The sequence below is a fragment of the Pithys albifrons genome, chromosome 2 (assembly GCF_047495875.1).
Source record: "Pithys albifrons albifrons isolate INPA30051 chromosome 2, PitAlb_v1, whole genome shotgun sequence".
Taxonomy (NCBI): Eukaryota; Metazoa; Chordata; class Aves; order Passeriformes; family Thamnophilidae; genus Pithys; species Pithys albifrons.
The window spans coordinates 61,116,674-61,139,126 of NC_092459.1; the positions used below are offsets into that span (position 1 = coordinate 61,116,674).

A 22,453-nucleotide genomic window follows, 5' to 3' on the forward strand; every position below is an offset into this window, starting at 1 on the left:
GTAAATGGGAAATATATTGCATAGTCTAAAGTCTGTGCTTGTCAATAAATAATGAATCCACACTGGCTAAATAGCACCCAGTATAAGTTCCTAAGTTGACAAGCTACTCATTCCTCTTATACAAGGGGACATATTTTTGGCCACTTTGATTTAAGTTAAAATTCTGCCTTTTTCTTTGTAGGAATTAAAGTTACGATCCTTATAGTGAATACTAGCATGATTTCTAATGTTTTTCCCTGGGCCAGAAAATATTTAAAATAAATTACCTTTTCAAGCTGAATTAATTGAGCTTAATCAGTTTAAATAAAAACACCACTCATGGCTAGTATTTTAGATGATGGAGGACTGGGAGTTAAGCTTCTTATCTGTTCACAAATTTTTTAATCTGTGAAATGGAGATAGTTATGTCTCAGGGATGTTATGAAACCTATGTAATTTAGAAAATGCTTTGAGGTCTTTCAGTAAAAGTGTAAGGAGTTCATATCTTCTAATGCCAGTTGACACTTTCCATGATAATTAATCCAATATAGTTGTTAATTTAGTTTTGTAGAACCAAAAAAATACATCATCCTGCAAACTAGAGACACATTGATGAGAGGGTCTGATGTAATGTTGTTAAGCTTCATGGATGAAGCATTATTGTTTTCAAGTGGCATTGGATGGTCCCACAAATATATATGAGAGATCATCTCATTTCACTGTCCCCAAGAAAACAGTTGTAAAAGGAAGTAGAGAGAAAAAATAGTATTATTAAAATTATATCTGTAACACTGAAATAATAATAAAAGAATTTTTATATTACCAGCAACAAAACAAGTCTAAAGTGCGTGCATAAGGTGTTCATCCTTGGTGGCTCTGTCAAAGGAGATTTCACCCTGCTTATGAATACATCTGCTTTCTAGAAAGACTAAGACACTCCATCCATGCCTGCCCATCTAGTCTTCTGTCTTCATGACTCCCAGACTCTTTTAAAAGAGTCTTTGTGGGACTGAGTGTTCCTCTACATGAAAACCTATTTGCAAGACTAGGGCATGCTCCTGTGCCAGTGTGTGACACACAATTGCAAAGCATATACCTTAAAAAATAATGGGGAAACCTGGAAGAGCTTGTGAGTAATTTAGGTTTGGGACCCAAGGCAGTCTAACATGATCAGAGTTCATGCTACCACTCTCCCCAAGGAATCAGGCTTATATTGAGACTCTGGAGTCACACTCATGGGCTCCTTTATGTTGTCAAATGCAGTTTGAATGCCACAGAGGTTTGACCTTTAATGGACAGATCCTACAAAGTGCATGAGTATATAGACACAGACTTAATGCCAACTTAACATGTTCTTGAGCCAGTACTGTTTGCATTTGTGAGCTCTTGATCTCATAGGCATGAGTAGCTTGAACTGGGCTGGTCAAAATGTTTACTGCCTCCAGCTCTTCTGCCAGGAAGTGGTGCTATTTTGACAGAGAAATGCATCCTATGTTAAGCAGCTGCTGAATCCCTGTACTTTGTGTGTGAGAAATAAACCTGATGCTGTAAATTTGGGAAGCATGGACTCTGAGAGACTTTTTACAACTGGATGTAATGATAGGATGCTGCAGTTTTTTGCCATGAAAGCCAACCAGCATCAAGGAGGATGTTATTTCCTTTTAGAATACAACTTTCTGGCTTCTGTTAAAGGTTATTTTTGTTGGATTTTTTTTTCCTTTAAGACAGTTCGCATGTCACAAAGGCTACTCTGTGAGCTGCTTACTCTGAGTAGAATTTGTCTCTCCCAACTCAAAATTTCTGCAATAGCAGAAGGAGGTATCTCCAGCTGAGCTAGTTAGTCACTGCAGTCAGTGGGAAAGAGGTGCCTTTACATGTTAAATGCCTATTCTAGGATGAGTTCAGTTTCACTCTGAAAATACCTTTTTCCATTGACTGTAAAAGAAGCCTCAAGGAGCCTTGTTCAGTTACTGGATCATATGAGTCCCCACTTCCTGTGCCTGAAATTGTGGGACGATATTTTCAGAGAGTGTCCACAGATGTCCAGACTACTTCTCCTGCAGAATCAGAGGAAACAAGATTTCTCAGGGTTTCTATAAAATAAAAATATTTTTCTACATTTTTTTCCACAAGCATCAGCAGTACAAGAATAAATCTGTTCTTAACTGTGCTTTTTCTTTAGTGTTGGAAAGGAAGATTTCGACAAGACAAAGCAGAGAGGAGCTGATAAGAAGGGGAGTGCTGAAGGAAATGCCTGAGCAAGGTGAAAACACATTAACTAGAATTTAGCTGCTAAGTGCTAAACATGTATGATAAAGCCACTATTGTATTGTTTCCACATAGTATAAATAGGTATGAGGAGACAAACTGAGGAGTGTGAGAGATAATTTGGGCCAGCTGACAAAGAACTACACCAGCTGACTTCTGGTCGTATCCTGGAGTATTTTAATGCTCCCTATAAATAATGAGACTTCTGTGATTTCTACTTATTGTTTGCCAGATTTATTTTTGAATTAATGATATACCTATTTTTTGAGTTAAGGTTTGCTGTCTTAAGGCACTAGAGTATAAAATGAGACATTTTGGCTGAAAAATTAGAGGCTTTGGGACCCCAAACAAATCAGTATAATCCATTTCAGGTATCAAAAAGTACCAGTGATGGGATCATATGGATCCCACCACTTATCACGCAGACCACAAATTGCACAAGCATAAAACTTTGGGGAGGACATCACTTCTTTCAAAATGCTCTAAGGCTTAGTAACTGGTGTTAGGCAGAATCTGTGTTTTGAAAAACATGAGTAAGCCAAGGTTAATACCTCTGTGCTACATCCGATTATGTTTCTAGTGGTATTCCTTCTAATATTCTTCGTCTTCTATAAACCTAGATTAAATAAAAATCAAGTGAATAAAATAGTTTTTTGTAGCTTAAAATTAAATAATTTTTCATTTTATCAAGATATCTGAGAATTCCATGTTTTTCCAAAATATTCTTCTCCTAGAAATTGTGTTATTCTGTCTGATCAGAAGAATCAGGAAAGTATCAATGTGTATGGTTTGTATTGTACACATAGATATTTAGAAGTAAAGGGCTTGTTTGTTGACGTGTGACATCATTTGCCTGTACAGTGTTTGGCTAATTACCAGACTATGGCATTCAGCATAGCTGGCTTCTGCATTTGTCTCTCCCACTGTCTTTGTCTTAAAACAAGGCATGTAAACTCTCCATACCTCAATTTGTCCATCTGGGATTTTTTTGTGGTTTTTGCCACATGCTTTACTGGGGAGCTACGTGACTGTTGAAGGTTGTAAATTGCATTTACACTTGGAATGCTTAATGAAATGTGTTAATTTCTCTGGTTTGTTACAGTCTGAACATAAAACTATCATTTGTGCTAAAAGTATGAATACTTTGGTCATAGGTGTCCTTGGCCCTATCTTCTCTCCTTAAAAGGGGATGAAACTTTGGATTTTCTTTTACAGGGATTGAGCAAACTGAGAAAAGGATGTAACGATGAACAATTTTCTCTTCTTGCTCCCATATTAGTCTGGTCTGTGTTACCTTCAGAACATTGTACTTTGTGTGTGATGAAAATTATAATTTTAAAGGACCATTTTGAAAGGGTATGGGATTGGTTTGAAGGTGCTAAAAATGAAGGAGTAGGAAAGAAGGTGGTTGAGGAGTGTGAAGGTAGTCAGAAGGAATAACTATGGAGATAAAAGCTAAACAAGGAACTTTCACAGAGTCTTGAAAAGTGAGAGGTAAGAAATGTGAAGAAATGACAATGTTTCAGATGGGATGAAAAAGAATGAAGTGGAAAGTGGCAAGTGCCACTTGGAGGCTTGAGGTGTTTGCAGAACCAAAACTGCCACAGGTGTCAGTGTCATATGTGGAGGCAGAGAGGAGCAAGTGGATTTAAGAATATCTCGAAGCAAGAAGCTGAAGAAATTGAACGTTGCAGTAAGGTAAGTGCAACTGTCAGATAAAGTGAATGAGACAAGGCTAGGAAAGCAGAACTTACTTTTTACACATCAAGTTGCTGTTAGTGTGTGGATGACAGTGAAACAATTGGTTCAACCCACAGAGCACCCAAAGTGGTAGGAAAGAGGCTGCATGGTTTTGTTGAAACCAGAGAAGTGTCAAACATGCAGGTTTGCTAACACACAGCAAGGAAGAGGAGTGGAATTGCCACAGTTATTGAAGAATCAATGGGTAAATCAGAAGAGGTGCTATGTAGATTTGCATAATTTTTGGATTGACAGCATGAGAATCCTGCAAACTGAAATTACCAGAGAAGAAAATCAGCAGCACTTTTCAGGAAAATAAAGACAAATAGGGAAGAAAAAGAAGTTTTTTTCAGGACTAAAAAAATTCAAACTGAGATAGTCTAGGTAAGTGAGTAAAGTATCATCAAGAAAATAATTTCAACTTGGAGAATTTAATAATGGTATGATACATGATACAGGAAGACTTCACCGTAAGAATGTTCTTAAGAATGGATAATGTCTTTGTGATCTATTTTATTAATTAACTGGGCACACACATTCTGAGAACTTCTGTCTGAATTCCTGGCTGATTTACCTACTGGGATGTACCATAGCAGTCCTGCAAATCTACCCCCTAATTGTCAATTTTTGCAGTATGTTGGGAGGGAAAGAACAGGATGCTGATGTGTACAGACACAAAGCTGTACCTGAAAATCAACATGAACTTCCAAACCCACGACTGCAGAGGTGTTCACCCAAAGAACATGGAAGCTTATGGAGTTTCTTTACAGTTACAGTTACTTTTTAGAGCAGATCTGCAGCCTGACGTTTCACATTTCAGTAAGTCTTTCTGCTTTGCTTCCATGGGAACTTGAAAGCAGAGGGATGCTGTGTCTTGTCAGTAGGTGCTAAGTAAGCAATTAAAGTAGGCAATAGCTTTTTAATTTTCATTTCAGATGGTGATGTAACAGTAAATTTTGAGACTTCAAATGGACACACCATAGCCATTGGTGAAGAAACCATACAGGAAGAAAATGTGGTAAAAGTCAGTGGAAATAATGGTTCTTTATCAGAGAAAGCATCAGCATCAGAAGGAAAAAAAGAAGATCAAAAAGGTAAATGAACACATTCTTCACAGATTTTTTTGCCTACTTTAAATGTTGATGTGTTCTTCCATTAGCACCAACACATGCTGTGAGTTCTATTTTGCCACAAGGATGTCAGCAGAACATGCTGAGAGGATAAGACTTGCCAAACACCAGTATTTCATCACTGGTAGTGATGAAAGCACCTTTTACTGTGTAGGGTTTGTGAAGCCTAGCCATACAAACATACAGTAAGATCATAAAGAGAAGCATGGTCTGAGCATGAAAATGTGTGCAGGGATATTTGATTTCTAATTCAGTATGAGCCTTTCCTTGTAGCCATGGGCAAGTTTTGATTTCAGATTTTCCTCTTATGAAAGAACACACTAAGTGCATAATCATCACCTTGCAATTATCATCGTAGAGGTGACTCGGGTTGAATGTTCAGAACTGGTTAAGCCACTTTAAAACCGTGTATCATTTTGAAAGTAACTTCAGCAACTCGCTCCTGTTGGTTTTCCTTGAATCTCAAACACTTGCATTCTAGCTCTTCAGAAACATTCAAGGGGCTGTATCACTACCAAAAAGTGAACCTAGGCCATTTGTGGAACTATAGGGTTTTCAACAGATGAACTTTAGTAAATACTGCTAAATATTTAGCAGGCTTAACATCCATGTTATTTTTGTTACCTTTCATCAGATCTCCTTTGGTAACAAGAGTTTGACTCAAAGGAATTGTAAAGATTAGTGTGGAACCACAGTATTTGGACCAATTTTATTTTCTCTATCATCTTGAGTAATTCCACTTGAGTAACCACTTCTTTTCCCTGTCAAAAAGTAGTTTTAGATGCTATTCCATTTATTGTATTTTCCTAGAGAAAAGATCAAGCATGCAAAAGATCAAGACCTTCTTGGCCGGCTATTAGACTGAGCAGCCTTTCCAATGTCTTCTATTAAACTCTACCTAGTGATGAATGAGCCTCTGGAGGTTGAGAGGGTCAGTTTGGCTAACGCAAAAATTGGATTTTTTTTTCTCTGAGCTACGTAAATCACTTGACTATGTAAAAAGTGGCTAGATGTCCAAGGAGAACAGTCTTTCTTATGAGATTTCTAGTACTTCCTGTCTCCCAACAAGACAGAAACACAAGATTAGCCTTTGTCATGACATTTAAGTACATCTGTCTTTTGATGCCAACTATAACCAGATGTGTATTGGGTCAGGGGAAAAGAGTTATAAATGCCATGGAAAACTCCTTTAAAATGATTCAGTTTAACTTTGAGGTTAGATCAGACCACTTATTATTTTATGCACCATTAAATACAGCCTTTTGGATCTGTTAGGTTTTGGAAGTTTTTGTAAGGTACAGTTTATTCTAGAAATACACATTTCTGACTATGTTGAAATCCCCTCTAACTGACTTTGCAGAAAGTAGAACTCCAGTGAAGCAGGAAAGGTTCAATATCTATTTCAAACATCTTAGACTCTGCACTCCTTATACATTGTGATGACCTTAGAGGGAGAAATTAAAAATGATTGCTGTACAAGAGTAGACTCAATACAGAATGTGTAGTAATCACTCCAGTCTCAGAAATTGAAGAACATATGGAAAAGGGAGAAGGAGAACAAAAAATGAGCAAAGCTGGCATTCTAGGCTGCACAGAATGTCAGTTTGAGCATACAGAAGATGCAAAATACTTCAAATATACTTCCCTCTTACATCTAAACATGAAGTTCTTTGATGAGTAAACATCTTGAGTCCCCTGAAAGGGCAACAGATAAATTTATTGCAGAGGAATAGTCTCCCCAAAAAAAGGTGTTCAAGAGCAATTTCACACATCCAAAAAATTGTTACACTGTGGAAACCCAGTACAACTCAGCAAGTATTCATCGTGAATACACTTCAGTTATTCTTTGCTTTGTAGTACATTAAGCATGAAGGTGAACCAGCCTGTTGATCTCAGTGTAAGAGTAAGCTCCACTTCATCTCACAGATGTGTCTCACGGGACAGATTAGTCCTGGAGGATTTTTTTATGGCAGGTGCCATAGGTATGCATTATACACACACACACTGGCAGAGTGGAGGTTTGCTTATGCTCACAGAGCATCAAAACCAGAGCTGAAGCACACATACCTAGCTCACTGTCTTCTGCTAAGACCATAAACATGCTGATGCTTCAGATTGCAATTCTCCGTTATGAGAACTGAGATATGTGGAGTGAATACTAGCTGGCAATCAGGAGTAATGGCTGCAAGGAGTTCATCTGTAGTAAGGCTAATGTTAGGCTTCTTAAAGTCATTGACTCTTATGTGTCAGTCTTGAAGGAAGATATGTATGCTTTCCATGTTTGTAAGACCTGAAGAAAAGATTAATTCCTGCTGATTAGTAGCATGGTATGCTGCAGTTCCAACTCCAGCTGGGTCAAAGTGTTCCAAAATATGCATCTCAGCCCCTGAAACTTAGGAAGTTATTTTATAATGCTCTTATGAAATGATGGTGGTCTTTACTAGCTCTCATGTTCAAGTGGGTCTTGAAGATGGCCTTCTCATATAAATGATGGCTGCTGGAGCCAGAGCTTAAAAAGAACAAGGGATACAGGCAAATTGTGATCATATGGTGAGAACTGGAAGCAACCTGTTGTAGTGTGGAATATGTTGGGATGTAAAAGAAGTTAAAGGAACAAAGTTCCATAGCATGAGCTATGGAAATACAGTATCAACAGGGCAAACAATAGGCTCAGCCATGCAATACAAAAATTAGTTAGGCAGAAGCAAGTGAAGAAAACACCTGAAAGCTGTTTCCTCTGCTGCCAGGCACTTCCATAAACAAGGTTCCCAAATGCTGTCTGTCAGCTCACAGATGCCTCTTGTTTTTGGTGAAAAATCCCTTTTGGCAATTTAATAGTGTAACTGTTACTATTTGTAGTAACGATGACAGTCATCCAAGAGGGTGTCTAAAAGAAATTTTCTCCTTTATGGTAGGATGATAAGAAACTGGTGATAGTTTTACAAAAACCAGGTAATTGATGGATAAGGCTTTGCACATGAGAAATCAGAGAAATCTTTTTCTTACATCATTTGTTCACATTATGTTTGTACTGGGTTGACTTCTGAATTCTTTTGTTTTGACAAAGAAAAGGCATTAGCATCTTTTGCAGAAAATAAAGAGCTAAACTGTAGCTATTATCTGTAAGCCTTGATAGGGATACAGAGCAGCAAGTAGACAGCATATCAATCAAAGAACACTCTGGTTGTCTGAGCAGCCGAATAAACTGTGCCAGGGCTCCTGACCATTGGCGCCAGTCTGCAGTAGCCACAGCAGTCCTCAGAGCTCCAGGTTCCAGGTTTGTTACAAGCACCAAAAAGGGGATCCAAGGAGTCTCTCTGCCTCTTGCCTCCTACAGCAGTGTTGGAGAAGATCAAAAGCCACATCAGTAGAATAGATGTCAAAATTGTCATTGTTTACCTCTCTAGACACGGGAACATAGGTGGTGATGCAGCATGCATGCTGCACATTGTAAAGCCTCCCCTAATACTGTGTCAGAGCTGCTTTTCTCCTTTGTACTAGAGAACCCTAGATTTGTATCTGAGTTCTGTTTGTAGCATTGGGTCTTACTAATGTTCATCATAGCAAGCTAAATCATTTAATGAATCTAGTAAGATGCTTTCCCATTTCATTGTTAGCTTGGGCTTGAAGAAGTGAAAGGCTCAGTAAGCATTAGCAAGATGGTTGGAAAAAAGTAGTGAGTTTTGTTTTGCATGCCATCAGTCAGGTGTGCTAGGTGCTGCTTTGCTAAATAATTGCATTTCAGGAAGCCAGAGCTCTGTTGCAGGTATTGTAGATGACATGCAGCATAAGCTGCAGGAATGTTCCAAACTGTTTATAGTAGATTGATCCCCTCAGGTTTTTTCATGTCTTTCAGTGAAAGGAACAGTTTGTAGTGCTGTTTTCAAAAGCACTAATGGGCTACATGCGCATATTTTTTTTTTTTACGACAGGATCTCTCATATGAGAGGTGGCAAAGGTTCCAGGTCTTAGTATGGTGGGTTCAGAGGTTCCTTCTTCTATGTTTTCATCTGCTCTCTTTAATTCTGCCATTAAATTTAACTATTTCTTATGAATAACCAAAAAGAAGGTTGGAGGTACAAACTCTGGTCTTATGAGCATGCATCATTGCTGACTAACACTTTAGTTTGTCTTCCAAGGAGTGGTCTTCAAAGTCAAATTTTCTACGTTTCTTTTCTCAGAGGTTTTTCTTTATTTCCCCAACATAGAATAAAACCTGTTGAAATTTAAGATAGTAATTCTCATCTCTCAGGGTCTCAGAAAAGAGCCTGCTTTGTCTCAGAAGATTAACCCTGCAAGCCAGTCACTGTGAGAGACAAGGCAGATTTTCCTCCCTCTTGTGTGCCTAGCTGGCTTCCTGTACTCCCAAGCTCTGTAGATCATCTATATGAGCAACATACATAGAAGATTGTAGGGTTTTTTGCCTGACTCCCAAAGAATCTCTCACTCTGGCAGAGTTATTTGCTGGCTAAAACCAGTTCTTCTAAAAATAGTATATCTTCAATTCATCACCTGATCTATGTAAATGAGGTTGAATCCAAGTCTTCTTAAAAGGAAAGCTACTCTAGAGTACTCTGTATTTGGGCAAAGCCTGTCCACTAAGTCTGGGCTGGCTCATGCTGGTAGTCTGACGTGAGAGGGATGGGCTTTCACCCACAAAAGGTGAGTGCTAGAGAAAGCTCCTGACTTGCAAAGTTGCTCCCCTCCCCCCCCCCCCCCCCCCCGCTTTATATAAAGATATACTAATGTGGCTCCAGAATTAAGATTGTATACATTACTTCAATGAACTAACCAATTATTTGAGCCTATCTTTACAGAAAGTGTAAGGGAATGTCACCTTTTAAGTTTCCCATAGGTCAAGAAATGGTAGAAGTGTGCAGCAGTCAATGCATTTTAGGTATTCTCTCTTTTTATAACAGCTTACTTCTAACACATAGATTGGGTAGTTAACAATGTAAAATGACATTCAGTTGGGTTGTTTTCCTCTTTGATCTTGAAACCAATGCAAAATACCTGAACATGGTTGCTTTAGGTCAGATGTTATACCTCTCCCTTTCTCCCCTCTCCTGTTTTCTATGCTGTCTCTGTCACAAGACCTCTTGCACACTGTGCTGTTGAAAACATAGTCAGTAAGATCTGGAAGTTTGTAAACATGCAGATCTGCTCATCAATGTTCAAGAAAGATTAATTAAAAACTGCAAAGAGGGCTGCGAACAGCATCGTGAGACAGCTGTTCTTGTTCAGTCTAGTGAAACGGAGCCTGAGAGAGCCAGAGTGTGTTTGATGAATGTAGCAATCTGGTAAATAGCCAGGACAGAGCATGCCTAAAGGACAATGCTGGCACAAGTAGAAAGGAATAAACAGTGGCTTGAAATACAGTTAGGCTGGAAATTAAAGGAAGCTTTCTAACAATTAGAATGGGTCTTTTCTTGAACAGAATTTTAGTAGCAATAACAGGAACAAAAAATGGAGCTGGTCAAATCTGAAGTTTATGAAAGGATATGTCTGAGTTGACCACCTGCACCAGCACAATTAATGAGCCCAAAAAAGTGACAAAAGACACCTTGTCTTGCGCTATGTCACATATTTCTAAATGACAGCTTACTGGGTTTTGATTAATCAAAACAGCTCTCTGCATAGTCTGGAAAGGAAAATCATGATTTGCAAAACTCAGTAAGAGTTTCATTGTGCAGGGAGTCATCCTGCAAAAGACAACAAATCATGGTTATTTATAACTTCCATTTTACATAGTTTTGCTCTACTAAGTTCTGTTCATCTTTGAGGAGATGGGTGTTGCAGTTGATGTAGATCATAAGTTTGTGCTTCAGCACTGCTGGTTTCTGTAAGCTAGCTTCTCAAGACTCTGCTTTAGCTGGACAAACAAAAATACCAGTCCTGTATGACAAAGTCCTCAGGTAGAAAAGCTTTGGCCTTCTGTTCCTTAGAGGTTCACAAAAGTAAAGACAAAGGTCTAGTATTTCACAACCTAGCTTCTGAAAGTATGCCCAGGATTTTCATGGGTCCATTTGGTCCAGAGTTTGCAAAAGGTCCCACTTTTAGATTGCAAAATCAATCATCTGATTTTCCAGTGCATATAGCATGTCTCTGAAAGTCACTGGGGCTTGCTGAGTACCCACAAGAGCTGTTGTGTACTGAGTACTGGATATGACACTTAGTGCCATGATTTAGCAATCAAAGTGGGGTTGGATTAAGGGTTGGACTTGATGATCTCAGAGGTCTCTTTCAACCCAACTGATTCTATGATTCTACTTTGCAACTCTGACCATCATTTAGGTCTTTATATAAGACTGGAGCTTTCTTTAGAATCTAGCCCAAATCACACTTTCTGGAATCAAGAAAAATCTGGTCTCAAAGTGAGCTTTCTTGAAAATCTGGCCTTTGGAAAATTTATTCTAAACATAAACATATTATTGATCCAATGCTTAACGAGATATTAACATTTGCTTTGCTTGCCTGATTAAAGAGTAAATTATAGGCGGGTTGCTTTTACAGCAGATGTCTTGATCAAGACAGCAGTGGAGAAATCCTGTCTGATGTATTTTGGAGACCTTTTGTTAAAAGGTCAGTTCTTGTGAACAGATATCTACACTGAGAAAAAAACAGCAATAAAAATATGTTGCAGCTGGTACTGAAGTACCTGGGGGATGGGATTGAACAAATAGAGGGATCTGAACTGACTCAGATGCCTCCTTGTTCTGGCAAAAGAAAGAGCAGACATGAAGACCATGGGTCCATATTCAAGCAGAATCCTTTTAAGGAGGAACAATTACAACATAATTGTATCTGGAGCCATTTACAGACATCAGACCATCCCTGTCGCTGTTCAGGATCAAGCCACTGTTGCTGTTATTAGTTATTTGTATAGCTACAGTGTTTTTGTATATACTAGTGATGCCATGAGAGACCCCAACAAAGCAGGACTCTGAGCCAAGTTAGTGTAGGATAAGATAAAAAGTGAAAGTCCTTTAATATCAGGCCTAGGGCCCACAGGAATACATATTGACATGTTCCAAACACTGGTTTCTATGGGTTTTATAATGTGGTTCACCCAATGCCCAGTTCACACATCTCTTAGTCCAGGCTCGTCGTGGCCCTGGTCACACCTCCTCAGGATTTGAGTCTGGGGTCAGTGGGACCCTGTCTTCATCATTTTCTTCTTCCTCAGCACACATAGGGCTTGGAGGTTTTCCAGTGTTCTTAGACCCAAGGTTATTGGCTCATGTTTATGTCTCATTCTACAGTCCTTTCTGACAGTCTTCAGTTTTCTACCTTGAAGAGACTCTAAACAACTAAAAGTATTTGAGCTACTGATATGTGGCAGAGATTGGCATGTATAAAGATTGAGCTTAAGCTGCTGGAAATATTAGAACACTAAATCTACATTTTACTACAGTTACAAATACTTCTAAAATCTATAAAAATGAAAACAAAAAATCAAAAACACTTTAGGCATCACTAGAAATTCATTATAGTGTCTTGTGTAGATGCAGAAAACTACACAAATTTCCAATGGACTTGCAGTAGAAGAAAGGACACTATGATTAGGCACTGAAAAAACAAAGGACACCAGACCAAGGTAACGAGCACAATATGGTCAGCTTTGGCAGCAGAGCAAAGGGTGGTTTGAGGGACAACAATCAGTGAATGTTCACAAAACCTGAAGGGCAACAGAAGAAAAACAGTGAAAAGTGTCTGCTTCAAAGCTTGGCTTGTCGCTTGGACTGGTTATGTAGGAACTGGAAAACTTTATCTCATGTAAATGAGAAATAATAATTTGGGCAAGATCAGACTGACACTGAGTTAAAAACAGATGAAGTTAACAAAGATAAAAGCAATAAAGCTAACAAAATGGCAAGAGAAACTATATGGTCAAAGGCAATCATCTTCACCACAGCTTTCATCCTGGCTATGAGCAAAAAGAAGATTTACTGGTCAAGGACAAGAAAAGGGCATGTAGTTAATCAAGGGGCAGTCAAGACTCGATGAGAGCTGTAACAATCTGAGCAGATAGGATGCTGCTGTGCAGGAGGTGTCTGCCAGTCTTTGGTACGATGTACATAACAGTAGGAAAAGAGCTGTCCTAGATAAAGATGATATTCCAGTGATGGCAAGGCATTTCTGTTAAAAATCAATGCTATATAAATTGCCAGTTTTAATCACAACTGAAGTCTGCAAGCAAGAACTTTGATGTGAATTAACTGTTCCAATTTTGGGTTTCATTTATAGTTTTTAGTTATTTCTCAAAAGAAAAATCCAAAATTATCAGATGATTGTCACTCAGATGTGTTTATTTGCAACTAAGTAAACCTTTAGCCTTATATTTTGTTATATTTTGTACCTTTTTTCCTGATCAGAAGATAAATTCTGATATCCCTTAGTTAATCAGTTATATAGTTCAGTGTAGATTAACTGTATTGCTTTAGAATATGGTGCATGCTGTATTACTTTTTCCTAGGTTATAATTCTGTTTTTAACATTTTCTCTACTACTATGATTGGAAACAAAACACAGTAGTGGTGTGTAAGTACACAAGTTTTAAATTCTTTCTTTTTAGTAAGTTAAATTATAGCATTCTGGATCCATAAGTAAAAGGTATATCAATGAATTTTTTACACTTAAAATTATTTCCTATGACCATGTCCCTCCAGCTCTTCAAAATACAAAATCATATCTTGTCTTGCCATGTTTGTTATTAATGGAATTCAAATCTTTAAATGTCCTGCTTTTTCAGAATTAAATCAGCTTTTCAACTTTGGCTGAAGGTAGGTAGAATTTCACAAGGAGATATTTTTCCTACAAAAGAGGAGACCAAAACGTAACAAATAAGCATGTTTTCTTTCTCCATCCAAAGTCTTTCTCTGGAAAACAAAGAGACAGTATAAGAATCTGTACTTGAAACAATCTGTTTGAAAGCTGTAAAAGGTTGCTATGAAATGGTTCTTACAAAACTTTAGCAAAAACTTCTGTGTATATAATAGGCTAGAAATTAAGGAGGACAACACTGGGCAGTTAATGTTAATTCCTTCGGTTCATGAAGAGACATACGTGTGCATGTTGCTGTTAATAATGCAGGTGATGCGTTAGGTTCATGTTAACAAGCCTTAAGCTAGAGGTTGGAAAGTCTTGTTTCTGACATGAAGAATGTCTTTGTTGTCCAACACATTATTTGTTTTTCATTTACTAAATTTAAAATGAAAATGTGCTGCTTATCTCTTGCGAATCCTTAACATGTGAAGGAAGAGAGATGGAAACGTCCATTTAATATGTGTTAAGACTGAGGCTCTAATAGGAACATACTGCAAGAAATAAAGTAGTTTTCTCTCAAGGGATGTAAGAGACTGTTAAAAGTCTTTGCAGTATTTGCTTCTCCTTACTTCCTCAACCACTGTAGTTTTTAGTAACATACAAATAAATCCTATAGGATTCTGATGCTATGCTCTTGCTTTTGTAATGTCCTTTTCCAGAAAGGTTTGGGAAGGCTATCGAGACTGAATAGGCACAGAATTGGTGTAATTGAATAGATAAAGATTCCCATCTGGGAACACCTAGTCTTAGAACCATAGTGATTATGTTGCAAAATTTTATGTTTGACTATAAATGGCTCACCTACTTTGACATTACAGCTAGCATTAGGCATGCACTTTTGAAGTGAATTTCCTGGTCATCCCCACTTACCTTTCTTTGGTTTGCAGGGCACAAACCAGTTTTCTTTTGGATGAAACTATGCCTAAAGATGCACTCAGGAACTTTTGCTCCCACCACCACCAGTCATGCAATCTACAGAAATAGCCTGAAGACAGTCCAAAATCAAGTCTCCTGAAAGGCATATTGTGGACATTGGGTGCTCTTTCACTCTACAGAGTCATTCCTATTGCACAGCACAATGTAGATAAAGTCTAAATTCCTTTTAACTAATGAAGTGTTGATTCTCAAAACTGCAGTCATGTAACAGTACCCAAAGAAGTTGCAGAAGAGAAGATCATTCCCATGCCAAATGATATCCTATCTGATTTAGCTTCATCTGTTTCTGAAGAGTTGAAATACCCTTAGGAAGTTACCCAAAATAAAGTTGCTAAGAGCATGCAATTTGCAACTTAAGAGAATGGTTGATTCGGGGGAATATTTCAGCTGCACAGATGTATTTCAACCTGTGGCTGGCAGAATGGCCCTGCTCACATTCAGATTCACTTGAATCTGAGTTCTATAGCCTGTTGATCTTGGGGTGGGTAGGGTTGAAAATAAGCTTAGGAAATTTGTTAGAGGAGTAAATGGCATTTCCTTTATTTAGTTTGTAGCTAGCAGTCTAGTTTAACATAATAAATGTAAAGGATGATCCTTGGAAATGTAGAATAAAGGAGACTGAGAGAAGTTCCAGGTAAATGTCTTCCCTGAGAAGAACTTGAGCTGAGACAGACAGTATGTTTTTTTCTGAGGTAATAGTTCATTAAGAGACAGAAGCTTAAGTCTCTCCTGATTCCTAAGAGCTCAAGCGGCAAAAGTAGTCACTGTTGTGGGACTTGCTATTGAATTTATGTGGCGTATGTCTGTGTCAGTTGCCTTCTGTTCACTTTCTTATCCATAGAGAGCACTACTGATCACTGCCCAGAAATACCAACATCCCATGCTCTACCACTACCCAAGCCTAAGCCTAAATCTAAAAAAGCTCCGCTGCCATCAAAAAATGCCATTGCTGCTTCCACCACCACCAGTCATAAGGGTAATGAAGCATCTCATGCTAAAAAAAAGGGAAAGGGTCCTGCTAAGCAGCCTCCTCTCCCGCCACCCAAGCCAACAGGTCACAGTGCAAATCGAGAAGTTGGTGAGTACTGCCCATGCAGTGCCATTTGTGGTGGGTGCATGTGCATGGGGGTGCTTGACTTGGTCTTACGATAACTCCTGCCTTTGTACTTAGCAGTGTTACTAAAAAGCATGCCATGGGTGCTTTTAGCTAACTTCCCACTGAGCTCTGGTTCTGCTGTCCACAAACATCCCAGACAGATCACTTTGCTGTTTAATCACCACGTGCACAACACCAAGCACATCAGAAACAATACTGCATTTTCAGTTCAAGTGTGAAAGCTGGCAGTGAACTGACCCAGAGAACTGCTGAAGAAAGCAGGGAAAAAGGTGACTTCAGAAACCAAACATGAGTTGCTCCAAAGTAAAACTGCTTCAGTAGTGCTGTAACTTTCTGCTGGAAATATTAACTATTCCAAATAATTTGACAATATTACAGGATCATAAAGAGGTAAAGTATAAAACCATTAAGACATCTTAAAAGACTGTTGAGTAGTAGTTGTTTTATCTGAAAAAAAAAAAAAAGAAAAAGGAAAATAATTGCAACCATTAGAAAAGACCAGCCTGCCCTGAGCTAGTTGATGGCTTGCTGTGATTCTAGGTACACACTGGAAATGGAAAATGTCAATCATTAGGCACATCCCACATGTGTTTATCACCATACTTGCAAATCAAAAGTCAGCAGTGATGTTAGATTAAAGATTATAGGTAAATACTCTTAAGGTATTCATCTTGAGTTTGCATGGTTGCAGTGTAGATAATGACCAAAATTAAAACATCTAGATATAATTTGAACATAAGCAGTATTGTGATGAATGAAATCCATACATGCATTGGAAAACTTATACAAGCCTTGTGTTTTTAATCCTCTGTCCACCTTTGAAAGACCTTCAGTCCTTCCAGTTTTTTCTGCAAGTATTCGTCTTCATAGCTTGTGCATTTTGGCATGTTTTGTATTTGAAGCATACAGAAGAGGACTGTTTGAAAACACTGCAAGACTTCTAAAGTTACAGTAATAACTTTTCCATAAAATATCCATTAACAGTATTAACTGTTCTTTCTACATCAGACGACTACAAGAATAAACATCTTGAAAATCCAGAATTTGCTGCTTGTATTTCACACGCAGCTGCAAAACTCAGCTCTTCCTAATTGAATGAACCTTGTAACAGCAGACCTTTCAGTAATAAAACAATCCATCACATAAAGCAGTGTTTATACCAATGAGTGGTAACATGCTGTCAGATATCTGACTTCTTAAATTAAAATACACTCAGATTCCAGATTTGTCTTTTAGTAGCCTTGCTGAAACGTCATGCAATGCTTGAGACCATACAGGTGTAAAATATATCCACATATCCCTTACTCTACTGAGGATTTCTTCCAACATTAAAAATACATTGTGTTCATTCAAAATGGAGCAATATTTAATAAGTAGAGCTTATTTGGAACAGTAATAGTATGAGAGGTTTGTCAGATCCCCCTGAAAGTGACCACGTGATGCAGCCAGTGATCAAGTCCTATGAAAAACAGGAGGACTACGAGTGGCAACTGAGCCATGGCTCTCCTGAGGTTTCTAAACTGAAATAGTGGAACTGGGAGAATGAGACTTAAATGTAGGCATGGACAAGTGCCAAAAGGCAAATAACAGCCATGAAATTTTTCATTTAATCAAAATTCAAATCTTCTACTGAAAAAGAGGCATGACAGAAAATTGTCAGCCAGCCCAGTGAAAAGCAACAATAGTAATAGCACTTTTGACCCATGTGGAAGCGTAGGGGAGTTTTCCGTGGGAGAAATCTTTCAAGTTTCTGTATCTAATTGCAGGTCCAGAAAGGTTCTGAGAATAATGTAAGGATTTTTACAATGGAAACATCTTTTGACATTTTCCCAGAAACAATTGTGTGGCTGTATATTTGTATTATGCTGCAGTTCTTAAGTATAAGCATGTAACTGGTTCTGTTGACGTCCAACCTACACTGAAGTGCTTTGCTGGATCAGAACCAGAGCCTATTTTTTCTACCATCCTCTTTCTCAGTAAGGTTTCTGCTAAACAATTTGCAGGTTGGAACCACTATTTCCACTGCAATTATGAACTGCTGCTTATACAATTTCTCTGCTTCATTTTGTTTTGCTTGTATGTTAAGTCAGTGATTTGTACTTGATGTGGAAAATCAGTGCAGTATCAGTAGATTTGGGATGCTGCCTTTTACAGTCACCTTGCAGCATGAAGAGGAACAGTGATTTGCCTGAAGTTTCTATGGATTTTTACAGATGTACTGAAAACCTTAAAGCAGTCTAAAGTATTTATAAACTGTAACATTCAGCTACAGAAGAGAACGGTATAATGTGTCTTTTGAATTGCTTTCCATCTTTGAGATTGAGAACAGTCTCACTGTGAAAGCTATTTTTATATCATGAATTTATTATGGCCAGTATCTGTATTTTGATTCTCTCCTAATCTGCCAGGCTTTTGTTTTTATATAAATGCTTGTAAGTAAAGTAAGCCTTTCAGCAGATTTCTGTTACAGCTTTCTGTTTTACTCTGTAAGCTTAGCCACAAGGCTGCTGTGTAGTTTTATAATGCTTTCATTTGTTCTCTGGAGGTTAATGCATTTTTACTACAGCAGAAGTGTTTGAGTTGGGTGCATTCTGATGAAAGGGACTGAACCATAAGACAGTTGTCATTTTTATTGCTTTTTAAATGAAAGTCAGAAGTTTGAAGCTCCCAGCTCAGCGGATGGAATGCACACGGGCAAGCAGGCTGACTGAAATTTCTTTTGAACTTGGGCATTATACACACACACACATATATGTATATATATATGTATCGGTGTGTATATATATATATATATGTATGTATATGTGTATATATATATGTATATATATGTATATGTGTGTGTTTATATATATATATATATGCGCTTCAGTATGGTAAGTTTCACAGGATTAAACAGCAGCATCACTGGCCAGCTTGTACAGCTAGTGTCAAAACCTTGTTTCACGGCATTTTCTGGACTGCCCAAGTTGGTCACCGAAAAGGCAAAGACCTCCAGTACATACAGGAGGCCTTCAATGCCTCCTCCCCTCTGAGGGTTGTTTGTGCAGAATAAGATTGGTGGTTTTTGCCATTGTAGGAGCACACCAGTTGCAATAACATTGTGTAAAGTAATTGACTGACACCTGTAACAGTCCTCAGGTGTTCATTGAAAAGCAGGTTTCCCAGAGCTCAAACCAAAAATTCACATAGTAGAAACGGTCAGGCAGTTTTCTCTGTCAGGGAGCATTTTTTTTAAAATAGGACACTACATATATTTGGAATAGGTAGTGGACTTTTTACATGATGTCCAGGGAAGTTGTAATGGGGCAATTCAGAATGCTCAAAACAAACTCTCACCTGTTTGTAAGGTTGATCCTTTCTGCTGTTCTTGGGCAAGTATTCAACATTTCAGTTTTTTCCACTGCAAAGGTGAAATTAGAACTGCAACATTTACTCATCACTGTAGAAGTATCAAGTATAAGTTGTTCATTTTTTAAACACCAGTATAGTCAATTCATGCAGAAAATACAGTACAAAAATCATGTAATTGCAAGACTGTAAAATCCTTTTTCTTTTCTAGTTTTAGCTGGTTCCTCTCATGCAAAAAAACCACCAGACTCCAAGTCCTCTTCATCACCATCTCCTTCTTCCACATCATCTCATTCCAAAGCCTCTAAGGAGACTTCCAGCAAATCGGGCACATCAGGGACTCCCAGGGGCAAGAAGAAGCCTGGGAAACAGTCAGCCCCACGAACAGCACCAGATGGGGCTGCTTCTTCCCCCTCAGACGCAGCCAACAGTTTGGAAGTGAAGGCAGAAAAACTGAAGCCTGAGCAACCCTCTGTAGTAACTTTTGAAACGGAGGATGCAGACCAATTGAGCAAGCTTGTTGTGCCCCCTCCTCCCACCACTGCCCCTCCTCCACCTCCACTTCCACCTCCTTTCCCTGCTGCAACCGGTCAGTCTGCAGTCTCCTCAGATGCCCCAGATGTATTAGACAGCTGTGTGGCAGGGCCATGCAGCCCTGGATCAGATACTAAACCTCTTCTCCAGACGGAGCATGGCACAGATGAGAGTCTGAGCAGTATGTCCCTAGGCAGCGGTCCAGATGCTAGCGGAGAAGACAAGGAAAGGTAAGACAGTGTTGCTGTCCTGGGTAAGTGGTAAGACCCATAGCCAAGGAAACTGTATTTCTTTACAAGGGACGCTGTAGGCACACGGGCATCTCCTCTGTTTCTTCTGCTGACTGGTAATAATTTGTGTTGCATCCCAGCACAGTTTGTTCCTTTCCAGTGCCTTTGAGCCATTCACCTGCAGTACCTCATGTTTCCCCAGAAGGTCATTGCTCATAACCTACCTCTTACATCACTGCATGGCTGACACTGCTGTCAGCAGCAGCTAGTAGATGATGACACTTCTATTTATCTCTCATAAAGGCAAATAAGAAATGATGCTGAATTACAAGGTGGGTTTACTTTTTTTTTTGTGGATGTCATTGAATATCTCACTTCTAAACCTCTCAATTCAATGGCTGAATTTACTTGCATACTTGAAAATTAGAGTTTCAAGCCCCAATTAGTAGGTGTTTCGTCTGTCACTGACTAGTAGTCTGTCTAAATGTCAGGTACTGTAAAAATTAGTCCAGAGAAAGGTCATAATAACATCTTTTAAGCAAAATAGTTGGCAGCAAAATGAAACTGGCTTGATGATCTATCTTTTTTCTGCCACAAGAACCAGCATCTTTTATATAAACCCAAGAGAGTTTAGTCTAGATGCCAGCTGCCAAGAGTCCTTCCTTTAAATTCTTGCTGGTACATCTGTGCCAGCATTACATTCCTGTGCTGCATCTCCCCTTGCTCCACCCTTTCTTTACATAAAGATTTTCCCAAGACGAAGGGCAATCTGCTGCTTCATCAGTGATGGGCATGAACATTTTGGACTGAACTGCAGTGAAACTGTATTTACAATAAATAGGATTAGACTTCCAGAAGCTCTGCACTCCTGTCTGCTCTCCAGCTTGCTTCTCTCACCCTCAACTTTTTGAACTGTTTTTGTCTCTTTAGTATGTACTGTTGGTCCATCCCACAAGAAATAAAAAATGATTAGGATTTGTCTTTATAGAGTGTTTACAGCTCATCATTCCAGATTGTTTGCATCCTTTTTCCTAACACACATACATAGATACATATACACATCTGCATATATTATAGATGTTTTATAATATGTACATTTTGTAGAAAGAAATTAGTTTGAATAACAGAACTTTTCATACTTGCTTATACAATCTGTCTCTCATTTGTGTTCTGTTCTGCTTGCGTTAATGTATCAATGTGTCTGCTTGTGAATTAACAGCTTGGCTACCAAAGAAGACAAAGAAGAGCAGGCTCCAGATCGGGCACATTCTGAACCAGCAGAGGAGGCTTCTGATGCTGGTGCCCCTCCTGAGAGTGAAAGTAGCAGAGAGAGCCATGGCAGTGACTCGGACTCAGATGGGCCCATACTGTACACAGATGATGACGATGATGATGATGATGAGAATGCAAGTGCTGAAAGTAAGCATCCTGCCAAGAAGCTGTGGGCTACCTTTTGGAGATTGTGTTATGTAAGCATGCCTGACCCATGCTAGTGTGAAGCAAAGAGAGATATGGCTGCAGGGGATGGTTTTAAGGGAATTAGTATTTTGTCACTACTGAGAAATCAGTGTCCCACTCCTCCTAGACAGTTGTGATCAGAAGCCTGCTGGGGTTTGTACATAGATGAGAGCCATGGGTGGATGGGAGCAGAGATGAAAAGCGCAGGTTCAGAAGAACATGCGGGTAGAACAAGGCCTCTACATTAGAACATTACAAGCCATTGATTTGGCTCACTCCTGTCACGAGTTCCTTGTGGGAGGTACAGGTAGAATGGATGACAGAGGAAGCCCTCAGTCAGTCAGCAGCTTCAGTGTCTGAAAGTCATTTGTTCCTCTTTGATCAGGATGTTTTAAGAATTGGAGCAACCTTAGCAAGACAGAGCAGATCACAGTAAATTATATCTAAGTTTTAGAGCTTTGAAATTTCATCTAGGGTCATGACTCTATCATCACCCTAACTGGGTAGAAGCCCTGCTGCTGCTGAAGGGGTTGTCCTGTCACTCTTCCCTTAGGCCAGCACTCAAGTTTATTTTTGCAATTGTTGTTGAGCTGATTCTCAACGGAATTGGTGGTTCCCTGATCCAGCTCACCCAATGGCTGCTCCTTTGCTTGGGCAAAGAAGGTTGGCAGCAGGAGGCTTTTAGGGTGGCAAGGAAGGCAGCCCTATCTCTGCCCCCTCTAGGGTTGCCTTATGTCAGTATAAAATCATCATTGAACCATGGCTTGAAAGCCTTGCTCAGAGCTGTTCCAGAGGAGGTGCTTCACTGTGCTCAGTGAAGAAATCCTGAACGCCCAAGTGCTGTATACCAAAGTGGGATGAGGGAAAATGAATTTGTGTTTTTATCT

The 22,453-nt window shown here is 39.0% G+C and overlaps 1 protein-coding gene across 4 annotated transcripts in view; it reads left to right on the plus strand.

Moving 5' to 3' along the window:
• PHACTR2 (phosphatase and actin regulator 2) overlaps positions 1–22,453 on the plus strand; it is a 132,125-nt gene that overhangs the window by 87,549 nt on the left and 22,123 nt on the right. For 3 of the 4 annotated variants that reach the window (XM_071549221.1, XM_071549223.1, XM_071549222.1), the window contains exons 3-7: positions 2,162–2,242; positions 4,923–5,081; positions 15,721–15,957; positions 19,556–20,108; positions 21,328–21,527. In XM_071549221.1, the coding sequence (XP_071405322.1) occupies positions 2,162–2,242; positions 4,923–5,081; positions 15,721–15,957; positions 19,556–20,108; positions 21,328–21,527 (1,230 nt within the window). The remainder of the gene's footprint in view (positions 1–2,161; positions 2,243–4,922; positions 5,082–15,720; positions 15,958–19,555; positions 20,109–21,327; positions 21,528–22,453) is intronic. The other variant, XM_071549224.1, reaches the window with a different exon arrangement.